This window comes from Rhinopithecus roxellana, chromosome 9 (genome assembly GCF_007565055.1).
Source record: "Rhinopithecus roxellana isolate Shanxi Qingling chromosome 9, ASM756505v1, whole genome shotgun sequence".
Taxonomy (NCBI): domain Eukaryota; kingdom Metazoa; phylum Chordata; class Mammalia; order Primates; family Cercopithecidae; genus Rhinopithecus; species Rhinopithecus roxellana.
In genome coordinates, this window is record NC_044557.1 from 126725855 (window position 1) to 126751639 (window position 25785).

The 25785-nt window shown below is 44.4% G+C and overlaps 1 protein-coding gene across 2 annotated transcripts in view; it reads right to left on the reverse strand.

Annotated features, from left to right (window-relative positions):
• Window positions 1-25785, reverse strand: part of ERI1 (exoribonuclease 1) — a 119609-nt gene that overhangs the window by 18155 nt on the left and 75669 nt on the right. The window contains exons 7-8 of one of the 2 annotated variants that reach the window (XM_030937925.1): window positions 20775-20884; window positions 8213-8430 (exon numbers count right to left, since the gene is read on the reverse strand). The exons of the other annotated variant lie outside the window; for it this stretch is intronic. Of the exons in view, the coding sequence (XP_030793785.1) occupies window positions 20777-20884 (108 nt within the window). The 3' untranslated portion in view covers window positions 8213-8430; window positions 20775-20776. Of the gene's footprint in view, window positions 1-8212; window positions 8431-20774; window positions 20885-25785 lie in introns of those variants that run through there. 2 annotated transcript variants of the gene reach the window in all.

Genomic DNA, 25785 nt, shown 5'->3' on the forward strand with positions numbered 1-25785 from the left:
TCCTTGGTTGTAAGATCAACTAGAAAAATCTACCCATCAGTACCAAGGTATTACAAGGAAGTTTTTTCTGTTTCTGGGTGGAGAAATAAAGTCTCTCTTGAAAAACGGGAACTCTAGGCCTATCCCTTGCAACGGATGAAGGATTCACATTTATTCATTTGGCATAGGAACCTGTAAGTTCAGGAACTAACATAAGAAAACAAACAAACAGGCCGGGTGCGGTGGCTCAAGCCTGTAATCCCAGCACTTTGGGAGGCCGAGACGGGCGGATCACGAGGTCAGGAGATCGAGACCATCCTGGCTAACACGGTGAAACCCCGTCTCTACTAAAAAATACAAAAATCTAGCCGGGCGAGGTGGCGGCGCCTGTAGTCCCAGCTAGGCGGGAGGCTGAGGCAGGAGAATGGCGTGAACCTGGGAGGCGGAGCTTGCAGTGAGCTGAGATCCAGCCACTGCACTCCAGCCCGGGAGACAGAGCGAGACTCCGTCTCAAAACAAACAAACAAACAAACAAACAAACGAACGAAACAGGTCTCAGGGCTGGGCCTGGTGGCTCATGTCTGTAATCCCAGCACTTTTTGAGAGGCCAAAGCGGGTTGAGGTCCCAGGAGTTCGAGACTAGACTGGCCAACATGGTGAAACCCTGATTCCAGCTTGATCCTGGCAGGTGGAGGTTGCAGTGAGCCAAGATTGCACCACTGCACTCCATTCTGGGTGACAGAGCAAAACCCTGTCTCAAAAAAACAACAAAAACAAAAACAAACAAAAAAAACAGGTCTTAGTGAAGTGATACCCGTAGATTGCCTGGCAGAAATAGAGATAATAACATTAGAAGAATATTCTCACCACTCATGCCACAAGAAATTTTTACACACACACAATGTATATTAGAGCACAAATTGAAAATTACAAAATACATAAGGCAACAATTCACCATTCATTCACCAAGAATGAGCAGACAAAATAAACAGGAGAATTAGACTTGATAGAACAGAATGGCAATCAGGAAAAGAATATAAAAGAAAAATGCTTGAAATGATTAAATACATATCTAAAAAAGACAAAACCCCAAGAAGAGAACAAGGCACTAGGAAAGTAGAAAAAAAAAAGATTTAAAAAAAGAATTTTAATGAATAAGTCTCATCACTGAGATTAAAATGCAGGGCACAGCGTAACTGCAGATCAGCAAAACTGAGTAGCAGATATGGGAATTGCAAAATAGATCATTGTCATCTGTGATTATAAAATATATGCACAGATTAATTACCCTCTGCAGCCAGAGAGATAAAGAGATAGAAAATATTACAGCATGTTAAGAGAAATGGAAGATGAAGAGTCGACATTCACTGGATTTGAGCTTTGAGAAGATGAATAAGAATTCATACTTGAAGATGTTAGTCCCAGGCAGGACAGAGGAAACCAAATCTATACCGAGAAGCCTTATAGTGAAGCTACGGAACACACACACACACGCGCAATTTAAAAAATCTTAAAAATAGACAAGGGAAAAAGGGAGAGAGAGAGAGAGAGGAAAAAAAACAGAAGGGAGGAGAGAAGGAAGCAGTGAGAGAAAAAGACAGATTACCCAAAGCATAACAATTTGCCTGACAAAAGGTTTCTCAACGGCAGCAATGGACACCAGAAGATGGTGGAATAATATTTCCAACTGCTAGTGGAAAGTAATTTTAATCTAGAAACGTAATTTTAATTTAGAAATGTAATTTTAATCTAGAGGGCTAAACGATGAAATAAGTGTAGAGATGAAACAAAAATATATTCAGATTAAGGCTGGGTGTGGTGGCTCACACCTGTAATCCCAGCATGTTGGGAGGCAAGGTGGGTGGATCACTTCAGGTCAGGTGGGTGGATCACTTGAGGTCAGGAGTTCGAGACCAGCCTGGCCAACATGGTGAAACCCGTCTCTACTAAAAATACAAAACTTAGCTGGGCGTGGTGATGGGTGCCTGTAATCCCAGCTACTCAGGAGGCTGAGGCAGGAGAATCGCTTGAGCCCGGGGGCGCAGGTTGCAGTGAGCCGAGATTGTGCTACTACACTCCAGCCTGGGCAACAGAGCAAGGCTCCATCTCTCTCTCTATGTATATATATACAAATTAAGACTAAGATCATATACTATTCACAGCCCCTCAATGAAAAAGAGTATATTTTCTAAAGAAGAAAATTGAACCCAAGTGGAAAGAATAAGATACAAGAAGCACTGGAATCGTAATCAAAAGCAACACAACAATAAATATGCAGAATAAGGGTTGGGGCAGTGGCCCCAGGGATTTGTTTTGCTTTTCCACAGACTTAGGGGCAGGGGATGGTTTGGAGATGAAACGGCTCCACCTCAGATCATCAGGCATTCGATTTTCATAAGCAGTGTGTAGCCTGGATCCCTCGCATGTACAGTTCACAATAAGGCTCAAGCTCCTATGAGAATCAAATGCTGCTGCTGATCTGACAGGAGGCAGAGCTCAGGTAGTAATGCGAGTGACGGGAAGCGCGTGTCAATACAGAGGAAGCTTCTGCCTGCTGCTCACCTCCTGCCCTGAGACCCACTTCCTCATAGGCCATGAACCAGTACCAGTCCATGGCCTGGGGCTGGGGGATCCCTGAGTTAGGGGACTTGGAGGGCTTTTCTGGTGAAATAAATAGTTGAATTGCATACACTTTGACCTTCAAGAGACTCTGTACTATCTGAGGCTGGATGTGAGCTTGGCTCTAGCAGAGGGCTCCTTTGGTGACTAAGTGTGAAATAAAGATGTTAAGGTGGATGCTTAATTCTCTGACCCTGCTGCACTTTTTTCTTAGAACTTTTCATTACCTGGCATGGTGCACTGTGTTTTGTTTCTTGACTTTCTCTCCTACCATAATCTAAATTACATGACGAGTTGGACATGATGAGTTGGACATGACGGCGAATGCCTGTAACCCCAGCTACTTGGGAGGCAGAGGTGGGAGGACTGCCTGAGCCCAGGAGTTGGAGGCTGGAGTAAGCAATGATTTTACCACTGCACTCTAGCCTGGGCAACAGAGCAAGACGCTGTCTCTAAGAAATAAATAAATAAATTCTATGAGAAATAAATAAATAAATTATATGAGGGCAAGGACTTTGTCTATTGTGTTCCCTGGCCTGGCACATAATTAGTGCTTACATATGATTGAACACAAGAAAGGGAAGAAATTGTGCAGGGCTTCAAATGTATGGGGTGCAGACTTCCTTCTATGGGGAACAGGTGGGACGAGACTAAGGAAAGTAACCAGCATTTCTGAGTGTCCACCAGGTCCTGGGCTATACACACAACACATTATCTTATTCTGCATGGATTGTGGAATAGCTAAAAGCATATATTAGTTATCGAAATGAACTGGACTTCCAATCTGATTTAAAACACAAGCCGAGAATATTTTACTAATCTCAACTCATTGTTTATAGATATTACTATGTATTTCCAAGGGAGATGTGAGCTTTGAGCTTATGTCTAATGCAATATCATGTGTCTAACTGAGGCAGTGGAGATAAGATCCTGCTCTGTGTTTCTGCTAAAGCTTTCACACTCTGGCATGGCCACACTCAACACCACTTAATGATCTAGTCATTCCAGTTTTCTAACACCTGCCTGGATAGACCCCAGGCCGCAAAAACCCTGAAATTCCGGTTCTAACAACAAATCATGGAAAATCAGAAGGCCCTACCTTGAGCTCACAGCCAGCTCCACCTCCTTGAAGATGGGGGCCGCTCATGCTCTGTGTTCTCAATGGCACCAGGAAGATACCCTCCTGGGGCCCCTTGAGGTTAACTGTCTGGAGTAGAGATGTCGAAGCCAGAGAGACTCTCAAATTCTGATGCCTCTACCCCACCCACCCCCACCAGCAAACTGCAGCCAGTTTCAGATGTACCCCGACCAGAATAGTTCTTTCCATGAACGGCGTCAGACACTGTGTCCTCATTCAAAGTCCCGATGGCATGAGGGTGACCCTGTGCACACAGGATCAAAGGCAAAGAACAAGAAGTGTTCTGAGTTCTCACCTACAGCCAACATGTGACCTAAGAAGACCTTTTGGAGAACAGGCTGAGCGGCCAGGCAGCCATATAGAAAACTGCTAGCTGTCCATCTGGAGGCTGATGGAACAATCACGACCTGTCCTCATGGAGAAGCATCCAAGGCGTGGCCCATGTCCCTGCCACACCGCGTTGTCTCTTTCTCCAGTGGAGTCTTGGGTGCTCTTCCTTTCTGCCTTTTCTGGTATTTTCAATCTCCACCTTCACCACTTGCTTCTTTCCCCAGGGTTGAAAGAAGCTCACAAATGAACACATAAATAAACCCTTCCTCTTTCCTCCGTACATCTCCTTACTCCATCACCCACTCTCCCCGAATTTGTGCCCAAAACAACCCCTGCTGCTGGTGGCCTCCAACAGCAGCCCAGTCGACTTATCCAAGGGTCCTTTCTTCTTCCTTTGAACATAACTTTAAAGAAGCCTTTTGTCCTAGGTAGCACGCTCTAGAAGTACAAGGAGTACCTCTTAGACTTCTTGTTAACCCTGAACTTTGTCCACAGCAGGTGATCACAATTGCTAGAATGAAGGGATGGAGAGAAAAAGGGATTGATTCAGAAAATGATGTCAAAGGAGTGAGTCTCTGAACTTGTAGATCTGGAAGAAATTGTAAAGGATCTGATTTCAGACCCAGTGAAGCTGCAAGAACAATGTGGTTTCGAATTCTGCTGTCTCATTATCCTGGGTTGATTCAGCTGGCTGGGCGGGTGCCCTCTTTTCTCTCCAGGAGCTCTAGCTGCCCCTCCAAGCCCCTCTTCTGGCCTGGCATTCCCCAGCCTGCTGCGGAGGTCACAGCAGATCCTGCCGTATTCAGAGAAGCAGGAAATGCGAGCTTGAATCTTATTCCATGTTCTCAAGGGAGTGAGATATTGGCAAGCACCTGTTTTCTTAGCACTGAGAAAAGGGATCAGGGATTGGTGAGCAGAAGACACTAGTTCAGGTAACGAAGGACTTTTGCTCTCATTTTGACAAGATGAAAACCACACCATAATTTATGAACCATGCAGGCAACTTTTAATCACCACGATTACTAGAGACAGGCAAGGGCAGTGTTGATAGGAGTGTGGGGGAGAGCTTCCTGGAGGAGGTGAGGTGGAAGCTTGTCCTGGTGCAATGTGCAGTGTGGGAACAATGTCCAAGAACCATGGTCTGCAGGTCTGTGGCATGGCCTAAAGGCTTTGGAAGGCCCCAGAGGACAAAATCACGTGTCAAAGCTACAGACACTTTGCAGTTCCTTTCAAAGAGCCCACAGGATGGGGATGGAGTCAGCGGGATGGGGATGGAGTCATCCTATTAAACGGAGAAGAGAGGTTTGGAGATATGGAGAGCAGGCTTTTGCACACCAGGGACAAAGCATGAGTGCAGCTTGTGATAAGAACTGATTTCTTCCTGGCCCGGGTCACCCCTGCTTTTGGTGATAGTTTCCATTTAAAAGTGAATTCCTATGAAAGGAGTGCTGGGGCCTGCCCCGCGCCTGTGACCCAGGGTGCAGCAAACACTGAAAAAGAGCTGACATGCACGGATGCCTCTGGCGATAGCAGTGGTTATATTTAGTCCTGAGCTCAAGTTAAACATGGGGCCTCCTGCAATATGTATGAAGAGAGCACCAAGAGCAAACACAAGTGCAGGGCCAGGAAAAATAAAAGAGCAAAGTGCAAGACTCGAAAGAATAAATATGCACAGGCGCTGGCCCCGAGATATGCCAGCTGGGTGGAGCTAGTCACCGTGGACAGGGCCAGGAGAGCCGGTGTCACCAGTGTCACCACAGAGGGGCCCCTTCCCATTGTCAAGTGCTCATAGTGAGCACAATGAATCTTTCAGGGCCTCCTGCCTTTACCATCCACTCTCCAGCTGCGTGCTTAAGAAAAGGCTGTGAAATGATCCCCCTGGGTCCCAGTTTTTTCATCTATAAAATGAGGGGACTGAGCCACAAGAAACCCAAATTCCTCTCCTGCTTTAGGATTTTTCCAACTCACCTTACTAGCTGCCTGGAAAGGCGTGAGGCTGAAAGACACCTCCTTTGTTCTCCAAACACTGTTGACATAGTGACCCAACTGTTAGTTATTTGATCACGTCCTCTAAGGGATCAATTGAGCAAAGAGCCAAAGAACCCACTTTTTTTTTTTTCTTTTTCAGGACTAGAGCTGATCTACTTTCAAGTTTAACAGCTCAGCTCCTAAAGGAAAATCTGACTCTCTAGGTAGCAGCAATACACTGGGCTGGCAGCCTCTTATGCCACCTTGGAGCATATTAGAAAAAGTTGCTCTCTCCAGGTAGGCAGAGTCCTGAGGGCCCCCAGCTTGGAAATGGGAGCTCAAGGTGCATCTCATCACCTCCTCACCCCAACCCTCCCCACTTACCCCTTGTCCGGCACTTCTGTGGGGCAGAACCTACACAGTCCTACACCTTAATACAGCAGTTGGCTGTAAGTCAAAGTCAGGAAGGTTTATTTTCTTGATGCCTGTTCCTTGCTCACAGGGTCTCTTTTTCACGTCCACTCTACGGCCTGGACTCTTCTGCTTTTCGTTTCATGTACTCTCCTTTCTCTCTGATGTGTCATCTCCCTACATGTAAGCATGAAGTTGGTGCAAAAGTAATTACTTCCAATGGCAAAAGCTGCAATTATTTTTGCACCAACCTAATCATAGCGTGATAACACACAGATTCACAAAACAGGTCATACTTATTCACCACTCTAGGCTGTATCTTCCTGAAAGTCAGGGACACAGTTTATCTGAGCCAAATGCTTGACCCATAGTGGATATTCAGTAAATACTGTTGAATGAATGAAGAACAATCTCCCAGTGGTTCTAAATTGCCTTTGAATCACAGATTTCTTTGAAATCCGATGAAAGCCAGGGTGATATGATTTGGCTCTGTGTCCCCACCCAAATCTCATCTCAAATTGTAATCCCCACGGGGAGGGGCCTCGTGGGAGGTGATTGGATCATGGAGGTGGTTTCCCCCATGCTGTTCTCATGATAGTAAGTGAGTTCTCACGAGATCTGATGGTTTACAGGTGTGGCACTTCCCCTGCATCTTGCCACGTGCCTCGCTTCCCCCTTCTCCTTCTGCCAAAATTGTAAGTTTCCTGAGGCCACCCCAGCCATGTGGAACTGTGAGTCGATTAAACCTCTTTTCTTCATAAACTACCCAGTATCAGGTAGTTCTTTATAACAGTTTGAAAAGGTACTAATACACAGGGATATTTTCTCACAAATGAACATGTACAAACATACCAAATTTTGCACACAGTTTGGGAAGGATCACCAACTCCTAGCAGGAAGGGATTTAGATTTTAAGCCAGGATAAAAAAGGTATGATCCCTTAAAAAAAAAAAAGGGAGGGGGTGGGGGGAGGGGGTGGGGGACTAGAAAAATGAACTAGGACCTGACCCTCACCAAGAATCTAATGTTTCACTGGGTAACAGGTCTGTCATCTTCTTTAATCCTTACAACCACCCTTTAAATAGGCATTACTATCTTCATTCTACCTCAGAGGAAAGGAGGTTTCAATAGCTTTTCCATTGTGAAACATCAGACCGAATATTCAATCCAAGTCTCTTTTACCTGCAAACTCATGTTCTCTCTGCTATGTCATTCTACTTCCAAATATTACAAATTCTCAGGATTCTACAGTCAATTCCCATTTATTGTGTTTTGATGGATGAGGCCCTGTTAAAAATAACTACCATCTAAACCAAGCAAACAAATACATTTTAAATAGAGTCATATATTTTAGATCGGACAACTTTATAAAGGATTCCTATGGAGTTTTAACAAAATCTATAAAATGATTGCCAAAGGTATCTTGCACATTATATTTTCCTTAGATTCTTAGACTAAGAGTAAAGCAAAATGAAACCAACATCTCAGCTAATCAGGATGCCCCTCACTGGCACCTGTAACTAGGTTAATGCGCTTCTGTCCATGCTGAAAGAAAGCAAAACAAAAGATACGCGTCTTGACTTTAGCATACATTGACTCGTTCATTTACACCATGGATAGAAACACAAGCTGTAAGCAGAAAGACTTAGGTTTGAGTTCTGTACTTTTCGCTAGTTGTTAAGAGACCTTAGGCAAGTTATTTAGCTTTGAAAAGCCTTAGCTTCCTCATTTTAAATGAGGACATTCACGGTACCTATTTCAGAGGAATTATTGAAGGGGTTAATGAATAACGCACTTAAAGTTCATAGCGCAATGCTTGACTTGTAGTAAATGTGCAGTAAATGTGAGCTACAATTTTTCTTCTTTACCATCTTGATCTCCATTGATGTGGTTCTACAATGAGCTGACATGAACAGAACGGTGGCCCTGAGGTTCAACAGAACTGGTAGTTTACCACATGACTGAGCAATTCCACTCAGAGTTGTCTACCCCAAAGAAATGAAAGCATGTGTCCACACCAATACTGTTAGCAAAGATTGCAGCATTATTCATAATAACCAAAAAGTAGAAACAACCCCAAAAGTCCATTGATAGGTGAAAGGATAAATAAACTGGTGTATCATACAATGGAATGTTCTTCAATAGTAAAGAGCATGAAAGCCACGTGAAAAAGAGCATATAGTGTATGATTATTTATTTATTTGGTTTTTTTTTTTTCTTTTTGAGAGAGTGTCCTGCTCTGTTTCCCAGGCTGGATTGCAGTGATACCATCACAGCTCACTGCCACCTTGACCTTCCAGGCTCAGGTGATTCTCCCACCTCAGTCTCCTGAGTAGTTGGGATCACAGGCATGCACCACCAAACTTGGCTAATTTTTTATTTTTTGTAAAGACAAGGTCTCATTATGTTGCCCAGGCTGGTCTTGAACTCCTGGGCTCAAGCAAACCTCCTGACTCCCTAAGTGCTGGGATTATAGGCATGAGCCACTGTGCCTAGCCCTGTATGATGGTTTATACAAAATTCTGAAAAAGTTGAACTAATCAGTAGCATTGGAGTTCAATTCTTGCTTGGGGAGAAGGAAGAAGGGAGCACAAGAACTCTTTGTTGGTGGATGGATATGTTCACCATATTGTGGCGATGGTTTTATGGGTATATACAGATGTTAAAACTTACCAAATTGTGGCCAGATGTGGTGGCTCACACCTGTAATCCTAGCACTTTGGGAGGCCGAGGCGCGTGGATCATTTGAGGTCAGGAGTTCGAGACCAGCCTGGCCAAAATGGTGAAACCCCGTCTCTACTAAAAATACAAAAATTAGCCGGGTGTGGTGAAGGGCGCCTATAATCCCAGCTACTCAGGAAGCTGAGGCAGGAAAATCACTTGCGCCTGGGAGGCGGAGGTTGCAGCGAGCCGAGATCACACCACTGCACTCCAGTCTGAGTGACAGAGTGAGAGCCTGTCTCAAACGCGTCACTGCACTCCAGTCAGAGTGACAAAGTGAGAGCCTGTCTCAAACAACCAAGAAAAAAAAAACTTACCAAATTGTATATTTCAAATATGTGCAATTTACTCTACGTCAATTATACCTCAATAAAGCTGTTAAACACTTTTTTCTATTTCTTTATTAATTTTTTTTTAATTTCAATAGGTTTTTGGGGAACAGGTGGTGTTTGGTTACATGAATAAGGTCTTTTGTGGTGACTTCTGCGATTTTGGTGCACCCATCACCCAAGCAGTGTACACTGTACCCGATGTGTAGTCTTTTATCCCTCACCTCCCTCCCAACCATTCCCTGGAGTCCCCAAAGCCCACTGTATCATTCTTTTTGTTATTGTTGTTGAGATGGAGACTCACTCATTCTGTCACCCAGGCCGGAGTGCAGTGGAGTGATCTCGGCTCACTGCAATCTCTGCCTCCTGGGTTCAAGCGATTCTTGCTTTGGCCTCCCAAGTAGCTGAGATTACAGGCATGCACCACCATGCCCAGCTAATTTTTTTTCTTTTTTTTTCGAGATGAGGTTTCGCTTTTGTTGCCCAGGATGGAGAGCAAAGGCACCATCTTGGCTCACTGCAACCTCTACCTCCTGGGTTCAGGCAATTCTCCTGTCTCAGCCTCTCAAGCAATAGAGATTACAGCTCAAGCCACCACACCCAGCTAATTTTTTGTATTTTTAGTTGAGATGGGGTTTCACCATCTTGGGCCAGGCTGGTCTCAAACTCCTGACCTCAGGTGATCCACCTGCCTTGGCCTCCCAAAGTGCTGGGATTACAGCCATGAGCCACTGCGCCTGGCCAATTTTTTGTATTTTTAGTAGAGACAGGGTTTCACCATTTTTGCCAGGCTGGTCTTATATTCCCGACTTCAAGTGATCCACCCACCTTGGCCTCCCAAAGTGCTGGAATTACAGGTATGAGCCACCATGCCTAGACCATTGTATCATTCTCATGTCTTTGCATCCTCATAGTTTAGCTCCCACTTAGGAGTGAGAACATACGATCTTTGGTTTTCCATTCCTGAGTTACTTCATTTAGAATAATGGTCTCCAATTCTACCCAGGTTGCTGCAAATGTCATAATTGCATTTCTTTTTATGGCTGAGTAGTATTCCATGGTATATATATACCACAATTTCTTTATCCACTCTTTGATTGATAGGCATTTGGGTTGTTAAGCAATTTTTAAATTAAAAAAATTAAACTTTTGCAATGGCTTTTATTGCCTTCAGAATAAAATCCACATTCTTTATGATGTAGTATATAGTGCTTATTTATGTCTTTTCTTCTTTCTTCCTTTCTTTCTTTTAAAAGTCTCTTAACTGCCTACTAAATGATAAATTACTTTTTTTTTTTTTTTTTTTTTGACAGAGTCTCACTCTGTCACCTAGGCGGGAGTGCAGTGGCACAATCTCGGCTCACTACAACTTCTGCCTCCCTGGTTCAAGTGACTCTCCAGCCTCAGCCTCCTGAGTAGCTGGGAATATAGGCGCATGCCACCGTGTCTGGCTAATTTTTGTATTTTTAGTAGAGACCAGTTTTTACCATGTTGACCAGGCTGGTCTCGAATTCAACCTATGATCCTCAGGTGATCCACCTGCCTCAGCCTCCTGAAGTGCTGGGATTATAGGCATGAGCCAGCACTCTCAGCCCTAAATGATAAATTATTTCTGAACAGAGGCCCTGTTTATTTGTTTGGTTTACCACTGGGTCCCCTGTACCAAATGCAATGCCTAGCACAAAGACACTCAACTGTCAATGAGTGAATACAAAACAGAAAATCATGAAGGACCAAAGAGTAATATAAACAACATAAAAAAATACGTAGCATATGAGAGTGGGGAGAAAGGGTTGGGTATTGAATAGTCACAAAAGGCTTCAGGGGGAGGCACACACAAAGGGTCCTGAAGGATGGAGAGGGTGTCAATGGGAAGATAGAAGAAAGGGGGACTTCCAGAGGAAGCAGGAGAAGCTAAAAGAGTAAAGGCAGACAGGGAGTGGGTCCGTTTGGGACCTGGGTAGGAAAGTTGCTTCGTCTAGAGAGTGAAGAGTCCTGACTCCCATCATAAAGGCAATATTTAGGATCTGCAGGATGGGCACATGAGACTGAAGAAAAGAAGAATGTCAGGAGAAAGTCAGACAGAAAATGGGAACAGAAGCCTGTAATCCCAGCACTTTGGGAGGCCGAGGCGGGCGGATCACGAGGTCAGGAGATCGAGACCATCCTGGCTAACATGGTGAAACCCCGTCTCTACTAAAAAAAATACAAAAAACTAGCCGGGCGAGGTGGCGGGCGCCTGTAGTCCCAGCTACTCGGGAGACTGAGGCAGGAGAATGGCGTGAATCCGGGAGGCGGAGCTTGCAGTGAGCTGAGATCCGGCCACTGCACTCCAGCCTGGGCGACAGAGCGAGACTCCGTCTCAAAAAAAAAAAAAAAAAAAAAAAAAAAAAAAAAAAAAAAAAGAAAATGGGAACAGAGGCCGAGCACAGTGACTCATGCCTGTAATCCCACATTTTTGGGAGGCTGAGGTGGGAGGATTGCTTGAGCCCAAAAGTTTGAGGCAGCAGTGAGCCATGACCATGCAATTCCAGCCTGGGTGACAGAGTGAGATTCTGTCTCAAAAAAAAGAAGATGGCAACAGAAGTGAAGAGATGGACATTTTATTTCGTGGAGCGGGACTTCGGATCACTTAGGACTCTTCTCAAAGCATGCCTGAAATGTGCAATCCACATCAGGCAGCTGGACCATGCTTCCGAGGCCAGCCCCAAGTCACCACTCCTCCCTTCTGATCACCCTCACAGTGACACCTTCCATAGTCTAGCAGTGACCTTGTCCAAGTTCTGTCATGGTCCCTCTCCTGTGACTACCTCCATGGGAAAGAAAGCATTGCTTCTGGGGTACTTAGCCCTGGTTTCAGGCTTGAGAGAAGGCCAATCCATTGGAGAACCAAGGGTAGGTGTCCTCAGACATCCCTTGTTTTAATGCCATACTCTTCCCCAGCCTCTAAGATCCTGGGAGCTGGGGCTGGACTTGCCTGCCGGCAACTCTTTATAAACTCAGCAGGAAACTCTTAGAGGGCCTGGCTTTGTTTTGAAAGGAGAAGAGAGGAAGCAAAGCAACTGAAAAGGCACTGTTGACTTTTCATGCAATGCTAAAGCCAAATAGAGTGTGTTTGCTCTGCGCTGAATGCCACGCAATGGAGAGTTTGTACTTGAACCTCATGAATGGCCCAAAGTAAACGTCCTCTCTACCTCAGGCCCTCAGCAATACATTTAGACAGTGCTTCACGTTTATCAAGTACTTTCACAGACATTATCTCATTTGATCCTCAGGTCAGCCTATGATGCAAGGGGGATTATTATGATTTCTATATTCCAGATGACCCAGTGCCCTGCAGCTAGGCGGCAGGGGCTCCCGAAACGTTTCTTTAATGAGGCTAGTAAGGCCAAGTGCCTTGCCCCCGCCACCTCTATAGATGATCCTTAAACACAGAGCAAACTTCTATTATATAAACATCTGTCCCGGACGAGCACAGTGTAATCCTAGCACTTTGGGATGCCAAGGCAGGCAGATGGCTTGAGCCCAGGAGTTCAAGGCCAGCCTGGGCAACATGGTGAAACCCCATTTCTACAAAAAATACAAAAATTAGCTGAGCATTATGGCATGTGCCTGTAGTCACAGCTATTCAGGAGGCTGAGGTGGGAGAATCACCTGAACCCAGGAGGCTTGAGCCCAGGAGGTTGAGGCTGCACTAAGCCATTATCAGGCTACTCCACTCCAGCCTGGGTTTCAGAGTGAGATCCCATCTCAAAAACAAACAAATAAACAAACAAACAACAACAACAAAGGCCCGTCCCACGGATTTGGGCATCTTGTGGCCACGGCCCCTGTATTTGAATTTGCAGTGCTGAACTCCTCACCATTACAGAGTTAGGTTTTAATAAGAGGTAGCCCTCTAGGGACTCCAAGTGGGGAGAGGGAGGGAGAAGGGGAAGGATTGAAAAAACACCTATTGGGTACCATGTTTACAATTTGGGTGATGGGTTTAACAGAAACCCAATCTATTCAATAGAACCCCAGTGTCACCCAATACACCCACATAACGAACCTGCACATGTACTCTCTGAATCTAAAATTTAAAAGTGTTTTCAAAGAGGTAGCACTCATGAAGCCCTACAGCATGCCAGATGCTCTCACGCAGCATCTCATTTAGTCTTCACACCAGTCCTAAGAAAGCAGGTTATACAATCCTCATCTTGCAGCTGATGGAAGTAAAGCTGTTACAACCGCCAGTAGGAAAACCGCAGGATTCACATCCCACCTTCTGGTTCTAAAGCCCATTCTCTTTCCATTGTGCCATTATGGTTTTTAAGCTGAGAATTAATTATCTTAGGATCCTTCCTACCACCCATTTTAGGACTCTCCCAATCCCCATAACACATACACACCCTAGCTATATAAAAGGATTAGGTTTAAAAATAAAAAATAAGAAAAATCTCTCCAACCTTAATATTTGTCTGAGCCTTTAAATTTAGCAAAACACTTTAGGGTTTCCTGTCTTCAGACAGACTGCCATTGTTAAGTGTTAGGGAAGGACCTGTCCTATAGGAGATGAAATACATTGTAATCCCCAAAGCAGTGAACTCCAGCAGGAACTCACATTGTAAAACAGACCAAATAATGAGAAACACATTTATGTTCCTCAACTAGCACACAGAGAAGAGAGAAAGGAGATGTGTCTTTGTTCTGAGCAGTTGGGTTGCTGGAAACTCATCATCCATCAACACACAGGACTCAGAGAAGGAGAGGGAACAGAGCCAAGCTCTCTCCCCTGTGAGCAGGGCAAACAGGTGGGGCAGATGGTGGGGAGGATTTTCGCCTCATCAAAGAGGTACGTGGATTGAAAAGTCTGAGACTCAGCCCTTGCAGCAATTGCAGAGAAAGGGATTGCGAGGCAAATATCAATGTTAACTCTTGGAGAGGCCTCTGGAATGCTGCCCAAGTCTGCACTGAGAATGAGGGCACAATCCTCTGCCCCTTGAGGAGATTCTGCTGGTTGCTTGGATTTGTCCTGAGAGTCCACGACGATTCTCATGCTCATATTGTAATATGCTATTATTTTAGAAATTGGAGCTTGTTGAGAAACACTGTAGCTAATTTTTCAATTGTCCTCAATGCTTTGTCTGCTATTTGTATTTGATAATATTCTCCAGCAAAGCTTTTAAGTTGCTAAAAATCACTACTATCCTTGTTATTATTAAACAATTAGTTTATACCAATTATTAGTAATTGTTGAAGCTAGCTGATTGGTGTATGGGATACCACAATAAAAAAATAAAATAAACAAGAAGTTTCCTTTATCTGCTTTTGAATGATAAATGACACTTTCAACACATGGGCATCTTCCCGTAAAAGTCACACCTAGCTCTTCCATTGACAAAATCATTATTGTAAAGTCTTGGCCAGGCATGATGGCTCACACCTGTAATCCCAGCACGTTGGGAGGCCGAGGCGGGTGGATTGTCTGAGGTCGGGAGTTCGAGACCAGCCTGGACAATGTGGCGAAATCCCATCTCTACTAAAAATACAAAAAAAAAAAAAAAAAAAAAAAAAAAATTAGCTGGGATTGGTGGCATGTGCCTGTAATCCCAGCTACTCAGGAGGCTGAGGCAGGAGAATTGCTAGAACCAGGAGGCAGAGGTTGCAGTGAGCTGATTGCGCCACTGCACTCCAGCCTGCGTGACAGAGTGAGACTCCATCTCAAAAATAAATAAATAAATAAATAGTCTTAAGCTGTTTTACATACTTTCTTTCTTTCTCTTCCTCTTCCTTTTCTTCCTTCTTCCTTCTTCCTTCTCCTTCTCCTTCTTCTTCTTCTTTTTTTGAGACAAGGTCTTCCCTTCCAAAAATATTATCCAGGTGTATGCATATACCTGTGTGTATATTTGTTACGGGTTGAACTGCATCCCCCCCAAAATTCACATATTAAAGTTTCAACCCCCAGTACTTCAGAAAGTGACTGTACTTCAAGCTTGTCCAACCCACCGCCCTTGGGCCACGTGCAGCCCAGGACGGCTTTGAATGTGGCCCAACACAGGTTCATAAACTTTCCTAAAACATTAAGAGATTTTTTGGCCAGGCGCAGTGGCTCAAGCCTGTAATCCCAGCACTTTGGGAGGCTGAGGCGGGCGGATCACGAGGTCAGGAGATCAAGACCATCCCGGCTAACACGGTGAAACCCCGTCTCTACTAAAAACACAAAAAATTAGCCTGGCATGGTGGCGGGCGCCTGTAGTCCCAGCTACCTGGGAGGCTGAGGCAGGAGAATGGCGTGAACCCGGGAGGCGGAGCTTGCAGTGAGCTGAGATCGCGCCACCGCACTCCAGCCTGGGCGACACAGCGAGACTCCGTCTCAAAAAAAAAAAAAAAAGAGATTTTTTCAGCTCATCAGCTTTCATTAGTGTTAGTGTATTTTATGTGTGATCCGAGACAATTCTTCTTCTTCCAATGTGGCCCAGGGAAGCCAAAAGACTGGATACCCCTGCTGTATTTGGAGACCTGGTCTTTCAAAAGGTGGTTAAGTTAAAATGAAGTAATGGGGTGGGACTTGATCTAATATGACTGATGTCCTTATAAAAAGGGGAAATTTGGAGACAGACACACTCACACGGGGAAAGTAGCACGTGAACATGAAGGCAACCATTAGAGTGATGTGCCCACAAGCCAAGGAATGCCAAAGACTCCCAGCAAACCACCAGAAGCCAGGAGACAGGCCTGAACAGATTCTCCCTCCCAGCCCTCAGAAGGAACCAACGCTGCCAAAACCTTGGTTTCAGACTTTCAGTCTCCACAACTGTAAGCGAATACAATTCTGGGACTTAAGAAGCCACTCGGTCTGTTACTTAGTTATGGCAGTCCTAGGAAACTAAGACAAAACACATCTCTAAAAATATAAATCACCAGTTCTCAAGACCTCAGAGACAGGCCTGAACAGATTCTCCCTCCCAGCCCTCAGAAGGAACCAACCCTGCCAAAACCTTGGTCTCAGACTTCCAGTCTCCAGAACTGTAAGCGAATACAATTCTGGGACTTAAGAAGCCACTCGGTCTGTTACTTAGTTATGGCAGTCCTAGGAAACTAAGAAAAAACACATCTCTAAAAATATAAATCACCAGTTCTCAAGAACTCAGGGTTTGAAGAAGATACGTCTGAATCTTGTCCAAGTGGTAAACCACTGCTCGTAGCCCTGGTTCCTTCCTGCTCTCAGCGCTGTCAGCTCACAGCCATCATACATCCTAAGAGGTTGATATGTGTGAGAAAGACCGAAGGAAAAAAATTACTCATTTGATTCCCATAATCTTCAGTGATGTCCCCTATCTGTTTACCCATGACAAGAGCAAATCTTAGTTCATGACATCTTCACCTACTTAACCAATGAACCAGTCTGAGGCTATAAACAAGATATTTGCTCATTCTAGCCTGGACTCAGAGGTGAGCCTGACCACAGGCCATGTGTGCAGCGGTGTAGACGGAAAGATTCTGAACAGAACGAGAAGCCAGCACCCCTCCAAATCCTCTCCAAATAAGGGTCTTCACACTTAAGATCCTTCACACTGTGGGGACCCCATCACTGAAACACATACGCAGGCTGGGGCACAGTGCTTCAGGCCTGTAATCTCAGCACTTTGGGAAGCCAAGCCAGGCAGATGTTTTGAGCCCAGGAGTTTGAGACCAGCCTGGGCAACATGGCAAAACTCTGTCTCTACAAAAACAACAAAAATTAGCCAGGTGTGGTGGCACGTGCCTGTAGTCCTAGCTACTTGGGAGGCTGAGGTAGGAGGATCACTTGAACCCGGGCGGTGGAGGTTTCAGTGTGCTGAGACTGCACCACTGCACTCCAGCCTGAGTGACAGAGTGAGACCCTGTCTCAAAACAACAACAACAAAAACACATACACACACTTCAGTGTGAGTGCAGAAAGCTCTTTCCAACACCCAAAATTCACAATTTTGTTACTGGGTCTTTTTAGAGGGCATTTAGGAATGTCTGTCTCTTTAAAATATGTGGATGGATTCTGAATACTATTGTAAATCCAGAAACTTGACTCCCAAATGTACATTTCACATTTTTGGAAACTGGGAATAATTTGTTCTTAAGTGCTGTCATATGCTAACCAGACAAATGCTTTCCCTTGGGATTCTTTTGGAAAACTCTCATAACATCAGACCTTGACCTAAGAACCACTGTCAAATTTATCTTCCCTGATGGATTCATTTATAGAAAGGCAAAGTTCAGACTTCTGTGTTTGACACTGAAATGCAAAAGAAGCAAAACATTTTTATTTGAGCACAAGACCACCAAACAATAGGAAGAACTCTCTTTTTTTTTTTTTTTTTTTTTTTTTTTGAGACAGAGTCTTGCTCTGTCATCCAGGCTAGAGTGCAGTGATGCAACCTCCTCCACATGCTGGGTTCAAGCAATTCTCCTGCCTCAGCCTCCCGAGTAACTGGGATTACAGCTGCCTGCCACCATACCCAGCTAATTTTTGTATTTTTAGTAGAGACAGGGTCTCACCATGTTGTCCAGGCTGGTCTCGAACTCCTGACCTCAAGTGATCCACCTGCCTCGGCCTCCCAAAGTGCTGGGATTACAGGTGTGAGCCACCGTGCCCGGCCAAGAATTCTTTCTTGTGGTGTTGTTTTCTAACTTTCTTGCCTGTGTTGATTAAGTTAGATGCTGAAGAAGGGCCAGCAGCGAGATAAAACGCATTGTCTGGGTGTTCTCGAATAATTAACTTGCAGCACTATTTTAAACTTATGCATAAAGGAAATAGGGGAACACATACGTGTAAATATAAAGAACCTTGATTTTTGGAAAAAAATGATTTACAGAAGATCATTGCTGTTCCTTGCTGAATTCTGAACTTAAATGCAATTTTTTAGCTCCTTAAATGCTATTAGAAATAATATTACACATTATAAAAAGTGTATAAAATACAGAAAATAAATACTATCCCCAATTTCATCACTCAAAAACAGCTTGGAATATTTCTTTTCTGTCTTACTCTCTTCTCAAGCCTCTCCAATTGCAATTATACTAGGAAGTTCGTTGTTTCATTTTGTGGTGGTTGTTTTTTGACCTTGTGTCTTTCCTCCACTTTTCATTCCTTTGAAACCATTTTCTTGTTTCACCTATTTCTTTTCTAAAGCACAATCTATAACTGAGGACATAGTTTTATCTATAGAGGAGGACCCCAGGAGAGAGATTCCTTTCTCATTTCTTCTCTTTTGTCCTATTTAAACTTTTAACCATGTGCATGTGTGACTTTTTCCATTTAAAAATGAATACTCCTAAAACATCATCTTCATTGACTGTGGAATTCCATCATATTCTACTTCATTTTCCACCCTTGGTCATGTAGATTTTTTTCCAATATTTTACCATAATAAACAAGCTAGAGTAAGTACCCTTAACATAGATCTTCATCTGCATTGCTGATTATTTCCTTTGGCTGGATTCCTAGAACTAGAATGACTGGGTCAACCAATGAGAACTTTGAAAGGCTTTTACATCACTGGACAAACAGAACAAGTTGGCACCAATGTGTCACCCCACCAGCAAAACGCACCTAAGCTCACCATACCCCTTCTCTGTCGGCCGCTCTTCCTTTCCTTTCTCACAGCATATCAGGACGAAGCAGTGGAGTTTCTGGATAATTGGGTCAAGCAAGGGTCCTAGGTCCTTGGATTAGGTTTGCTTACAAGGAGAAGGTGGGATTTTCAATATTGGCTCTTGGTGCCTGTCTGTGTCTTCCGGTTGCACATCCGCACATGTGCAGATTGGAAACATGGCACAGTGAGACTGATGACAATCCAAAAAAATACAAATGTGATCTCATCTCGGCCGTCATCCTTGCTTTGCAAGTAGCACACCCTCTTTGCCAACGGTCGAGTCAGGAGCCGTTCTCTTGGGTAATTTCAGGGAATCTGTCTCATTGTTCACATTCACATCCTCCTCCTCCCAATCTTATTTCCATTCCCACCAGCAAAATGCACCTGAACCCATCTTGCCACACCTTTCATTTCTTCACTGAAAAGCGAAGCGGACTCTCCCACCTAATCCCTCTATTTTTCTTAATGGTGTAAAACAACAAAAACCCAAGGCATCGCTCCCGCTACCCAAACCTCGTCATTTGGTGCAGCTGGTGAAGAAGAGGCGGGGAGAACAACAAAGGACTGGAATCTGTGGGCTCCGGGCAGGAATCTGATGGTGACCAGGAGTGGAGTTCTGAAGACAGAGCCAGGAGTCTCCACTCAGAGCCAGGCGGGCTCCTCTCTCCTTCCTCCTCATAGGGCATTTTCTTCCCTCTGAAGTTTGCATCATCTAGGGACCACAGTGAACCACCAGTGGTCCATGGAACATACCTTGCAAACCCTCGTGTCCAAGTCATTCTCAGAAAAGGAAGAAGAATCTTAAGTTCCCCAGTGGAAAGAGATCCAGGCTGGGTGTAGTATCTCACATCTATAATTCCAGCACTTGGGGATGCCAAGGCAGGAAGCCCACTCGAAGCCAGTAGTTCAAGACTAGCCTGGGCAACATAGCAAGACCCCATCTCTATTTATAAATATTTTTAAAATTAAATAAACTAAATTAAAGGTGAGAATGGTCTGGAATATGCCAGAATCAACTTTCTCCTTGGCCTATATGTTTTACAGGCAACAAAGAAGCACAGGTGAGAGAAACTCCGTGAAGAAGGGGAAAGATGAGAGTGAGGTGGGAACCATGTTATTTCCCTAATCTATTTGAGGAAACCGAGCCTTAGTGATGGCGAATAACTTGCCAAATATCACACAGTGAGGAAGTGGTTGAGCTACAGCTCTGCCCTAAGTCTGGCTAACTCTACAGCCAAGGCCACTACATAAGACTGTACGTGCTAACCCTGCAGCTTAGGAACTAACGTCATGCTGCTCTCCAGGGTAGGAGGAGCACGTAGTGAACGTATTAACTCACCCGCATGACCTGATCAGGGAATGTGCTTGGCCTGTTCTGCAGAGACACTCATTGTCACTTCCCTGGTTAAACCCTCCAGCATGCTATGATCCAAAGGGAATGACGTGCATGTGAGCAATGAGGTGAATTCTCTGAAATTACCCAGGAGAACAGCTCCTGACTCCGCTGGTGAAAAGGAGGTGTGCTGCTTTCAAACAAAGGATGACTGCCCAGCAGCCAGTTGAGCCCACAACTTGCACTTGTCGAACGGGCATTGCTCCCCCTCTGTGCCATCTCTCCCACCACTGACAAATGGGTGGATGGGCAACACACAGAGAGATACTCACTGTTAATCTCCCAGCAGTTTACACAAATTTCCGCTTGTATCACATGTCAAATTTCCTTCCCACACAAGCTGTGGTTTGCTGGTCCCCACTCCTGGTCCTTTCCTCTTTCTCTTTAATGATAATAAGAATGTCGAGAGCTTTAGCAGAATGGGCACAACTTAGGCTAATGGAATATAGTAAATGCAATTTCAGTGACATTAGTTTAATGTTTAATTGTAAAGAAAGTAGGAAATTGAGTCACTGAATGACTAATTTGACCTGAATTATTCAGAAAACACGTTAATGTTTTTTTCTTTTATTTATAGAGGCTCAGACACAGAACAAATGCATGCACTGGTGTTGAATGCAGAGAAATGCAGAATGCCTGAAATGAGTTCTGCTTTCTTTGGGGTCAGAAGGCCTCTTTTTTTGAACTGACCTCAACCCTGTTGAGTTTATTACCTTTCCTGGCCATGAGGATCAGAAATCAGCAATGATTTCAGTAAGTAACTTCTCATGAAACCACACACCGCAGCATGAGTCACAAACGTAGCTCTGTGTATCTGTAGGCGTATATACTATTTTTTTTTAAATCTGCCAGGAATGGGATGATTAACTGGACCCATTTTGCCTGGGATTTTTCCCTATTTGTACTGAAAGTCTTGTATCCTGGGAAATCCTTCAGTTCCAGGCATACTGGGGTGATTGACCATCCTACCCAGGAAATGAGGAAGAAGCAAGGGGTCCTTAATGTGTTGTCCCTACCAGAATCTGCCTCTTTCCCTCTGCAAAAGTAGGGAACCTGCAACCCTTGTGGGGCCTGGCGCTCCCACCCAGCTGCATGGGGAGGACATTTATGTCAACTTGAACAGAAGGTAGGGGATCTAAATTTATCTATTTAAATATGTTGTTACATCTCCAAACTAAGATGTCTGTATATGCAGGTGCATTAAAATACATATAATTACACAAGTAATACATGATCACTGGAGAAAAATTAAAAATAAAAATAAGGGCAGGGTGCAGTGGCTCAAGCCTGTAATCCCAGCACTTTAGGAGGCCGAGGTGGGCCTAAGGTCAGGAGTTCAAGAACAGCCTGGCCAACATGTTGAAACCCTGTCTCTACTAAAAATACAAAAAAAAAAAAAAAAACAAAAAACAAAACAAAACAAAAAAAACTAGCCAGGTGTGGTGGTATGCACCTGTAATCCCCAGCTACTAGGGAGGCTGAGGCAGAAGAATGGCTTTAACTCGGGAGGCAGAGATTGCAGTGAGCCAAGATCGCTCCATTGTACTCCAGACTGGGCAACAGAAGCGAAACTCCATCTCAAAAATACATAAATATAAATATAATTTTAAAATAAATAAAAATAAGATGATGGTGGGGGGCAAGGGGAGGCAGAGCATTAGGACAAATACCTAATGCATGTGGTGCTTAAAACCTAGAAGATGGGTTGGTGGGTGCAGCAAACCACCATGGCACATGTATACCTATGTAACAAACCTGCACATTCTGCACGTGTATCCCAGAACTTAAAGTAAAATTCAAAAAACTTAAAAAAAAAAAAAAAGATGAGAGGGTGAAAAGGATGTCAAAGTTACTTATAATCCTACCGCCCAGCACTAACTAGGTTAAAACCAGTTAAAATTTTGAGAATTTTCCTGTGTACACTTATAGATTATAATGTAGGCATATAAATGGGTATACATAATGGTAAGCCCATTGCAGGAAAACATACAAAATAATGTTTTGACACTGTTGTTCACTCAACAGTATGAGTATTTATCCATGCCAATATGTAAGTTTTTACAACACCATGTTAAAGGCCACATAATATTTCCATAACATGTGTATATCACAGTTAACCACACTGATTAGGTAGGAGATTTAGGCTGCTTTTCATTTTTTACTGTTATAAACAGTGCTGCAACCAACAGGTTTGTTGCTAAATCATTGAACACATCCTTACTTATTTTGTTACAGTGCATTCTTAGGAGTGAAATTGTGGGTCAAACAGAATGAATTGGTTGGTTGGTTGGCTGGTCTTGAGATAGGGTATCACTGTGACCCAGGCTGGAGTGCAGCGGTGTGATCTCAGCTTGCTGCAGCCTCGACCTCCCTGGCTCAAGAGATCCTCCCACCTCAGCCTCTAGAGTAGCTTGGGACTATAGGTGCACACCACCACACCCACCTAGTTTTTGTATTTTTTGTAGAGACGGGGTTTTGCCATATTACCCAGGCTGGTCTCAAACATCTGGGCTTAAGTTATCCTTCCACCTCAGTCTCCCGAGTAGCTGGGACCAAAGGTGCAGGCCACCATGCCCAGATTACTTTTGGTATTTTTGTAGTGTTGGTGGTCTCACCATCTTGTCCAGGCTGGTCCAGAACTCCTGGGCTCAAGCAGTCTGTCCACCTTGGCCTCCCAAAGTTCTGGGATTACAGGTGTGAGCCACCACACCTGGCCCACTATCCCCATTTTTTTAGCATTCATGGTAAATGCCGCAGTCTAGACAAACAAATTAGGAATTGAAAGAGGACTAGAGTTATTTCCTAATAGGAGGATAAAATTCTCTTTTCTGTGATTCATCCTGGTTCCTCAAGAGATTATCTTCTAGATACACACAAACCAACACATGCGTGCTCTTGCACACACTTTAAAAAAAGCATCTTGATCAAATAAGAGTTTGTTAAATTTGTCCTCAGTATGAAGATTGCCATTAACAAGTTAGAAAAAACCTGCTGTTCCGTCTCTCACAGACCTCAGCTAAGGAAAGACCACCATTTTATGGACACCAATCCCAACAGCTACACTTTGTTATAAATTAGTGTCACATATTCCTGTTTAGTTCTTATTGACTCCTCCTCTAATGTTTACTGTCTCACCATTTAGAGTGAATCTAAATCAGGGGCCCTGAACTTTCTCTGTTAAGGGCTAGATAGTACATATTGTAGGCTTTGTGGATCATTATGGTCTCTACCACAACCATGACGCTCTACTAGTTTAGTACACATGCAGAGAGAGGCAATACATAAATGAATGAGCGCAGCTGTGTGCCAATAAAACTTTATTTATAAAAACAAGTGGTAGGGCCGGGCGCGGTGCCTCAGGCCTATAATCCCAGCACTTTGGGAGGTCAAGGCAGGTGATCACTTGAGGTCAGGGGTTCAAGACCAGCCTGGCCAACATGGTGAAATTCTGTCTCTACTGAAAATACAAAAATTAGCCAGGCATGGAAGTACAAACCTGTAATCCCAGCTACTCGGGAGGTTGAGGCAGGAGAATCACTTGAACCCAGGAGGCAGAGTTTGCAGTGAGTCGAGATCATGTCATTGCACTCCGGCCTGGGTGACAGAGCGAGACACTGTCTCAAAACAACGACAACAACAAAACAAACAAATAAACAAACAAACAAACAAAAAAAGCAGTGGGCACAGAATGTAGCCCTCAGGCTGGAATCTGCTGACGTAAATCACCTAGAGTTCGTTAAAACACAGATTGCTAGGCCCCGCCCCCAAGTTTCTGATTCACGAGATCTTGGGAATAGGTCCAAGAATCTGAACTTATAGAAATTTTTAGGTGATGTTGATGCTGTTGGTTGGTGGGCTGGAGGGGGATGCAGGGAGGATTACACTTTGGGAATGACTGCTATAGGGTGGTCCCATAAACCTGTACTTAATAAATTATCATATTCATACAAATCACAACATTTTTCTCCTGAGTGACTGAAGTGCTTGTGTACATCTCTCCTCTTAGGCTTCTTAAAAGGTTAGAAAGATCAGCTTTTGTATCAGTCCAGCTATCTAGTAAAAGTCAGTGGAATCCCTCTAGCTAGTGTGTAAAGGAAGGGCTTTTTTTTTTTTCTTTTTTTTTTTTTTTTTTTGAGACGGAGTCTCGCTCTGTCGCCCAGGCTGGAGTGCAGTGGCCGGATCTCGGCTCACTGCAAGCTCCGCCTCCCGGGTTCCCGCCATTCTCCTGCCTCAGCCTCCCGAGTAGCTGGGACTACAGGCGCCCGCCAGGTCGCCCGGCTAGTTTTTTTTTTGTATTTTTAGTAGAGACGGGGTTTCACCATGTTAGCCAGGATGGTCTCGATCTCCTGACCTCGTGATCCGCCCGTCTCGGCCTCCCAAAGTGCTAGGATTACAGGCTTGAGCCACCGCGCCCGGCCAGTTTTTTGTATTTTTTAGTAGAGACGGGGTTTCACCATGTTAGCCAGGATGGTCTCGATCTTCTGACCTCGTGATCCGCCCGTCTCGGCCTCCCAAAGCGCTGGGATTACAGGCGTGAGCCACCGCGCCCGGCCTGGAAGGGCTTTATTAAGGTAGTTAGGGTACTCATAAACTCCTTGGAAAAAGCAGGAGGAATATTTTCCTGGGTCATCCTCCAGGAGCAGCCCCCAGAATGCCACTGCAGAGCTGACCTGATGGCGTGCACCCAACTCCTCCCGCTTCCCTCCAAGCCCAAGTTCTAGTCAAAATCTTGTGCCAAGAGGGTCTGATTTTCAAAACTGAAGTTGAGTGTCTGAGCTGTGGAGTTAAGGGAGGTTGGAAAATGCATATTCGGGGATTTGATATCGGGAAGGCAGGCAACTACACAATGATAAAAATGTGGGGCGACAAATGTTCAGATTTGGGGCAGCCACTGTCCATACAATTCCACTACTGGGAAAGAAAAGGTACAGTGAGAAGTAGAAAGTTACAAAGCAATCATGCTCCAGCTCTCTGGAATTTATTTCAAAATAATGGGGTTCGAATGGACAAAAATGTGGTGGAATACATGAGGCAGTATTCTTTGAGACACGGTCTCACGGTTGCCCAAGCTGGAGAGCAGTGATACCACGAAAGCTCACTGCTGCAACCTCAAACTCCTAGGCTCAAGTGATCCTCCTGCCTCAGCCTCCCAAAGTACTAGGATTACAGGCATGAACCACTGTGCCAAGCATGAAGCAGTAATCTTCCCACCCCCCCTTTTTTTTCACATGGGCCATGCAAAACTCTGTATCATTTTAATTTTAGTATATGTGTTCCCAAAGT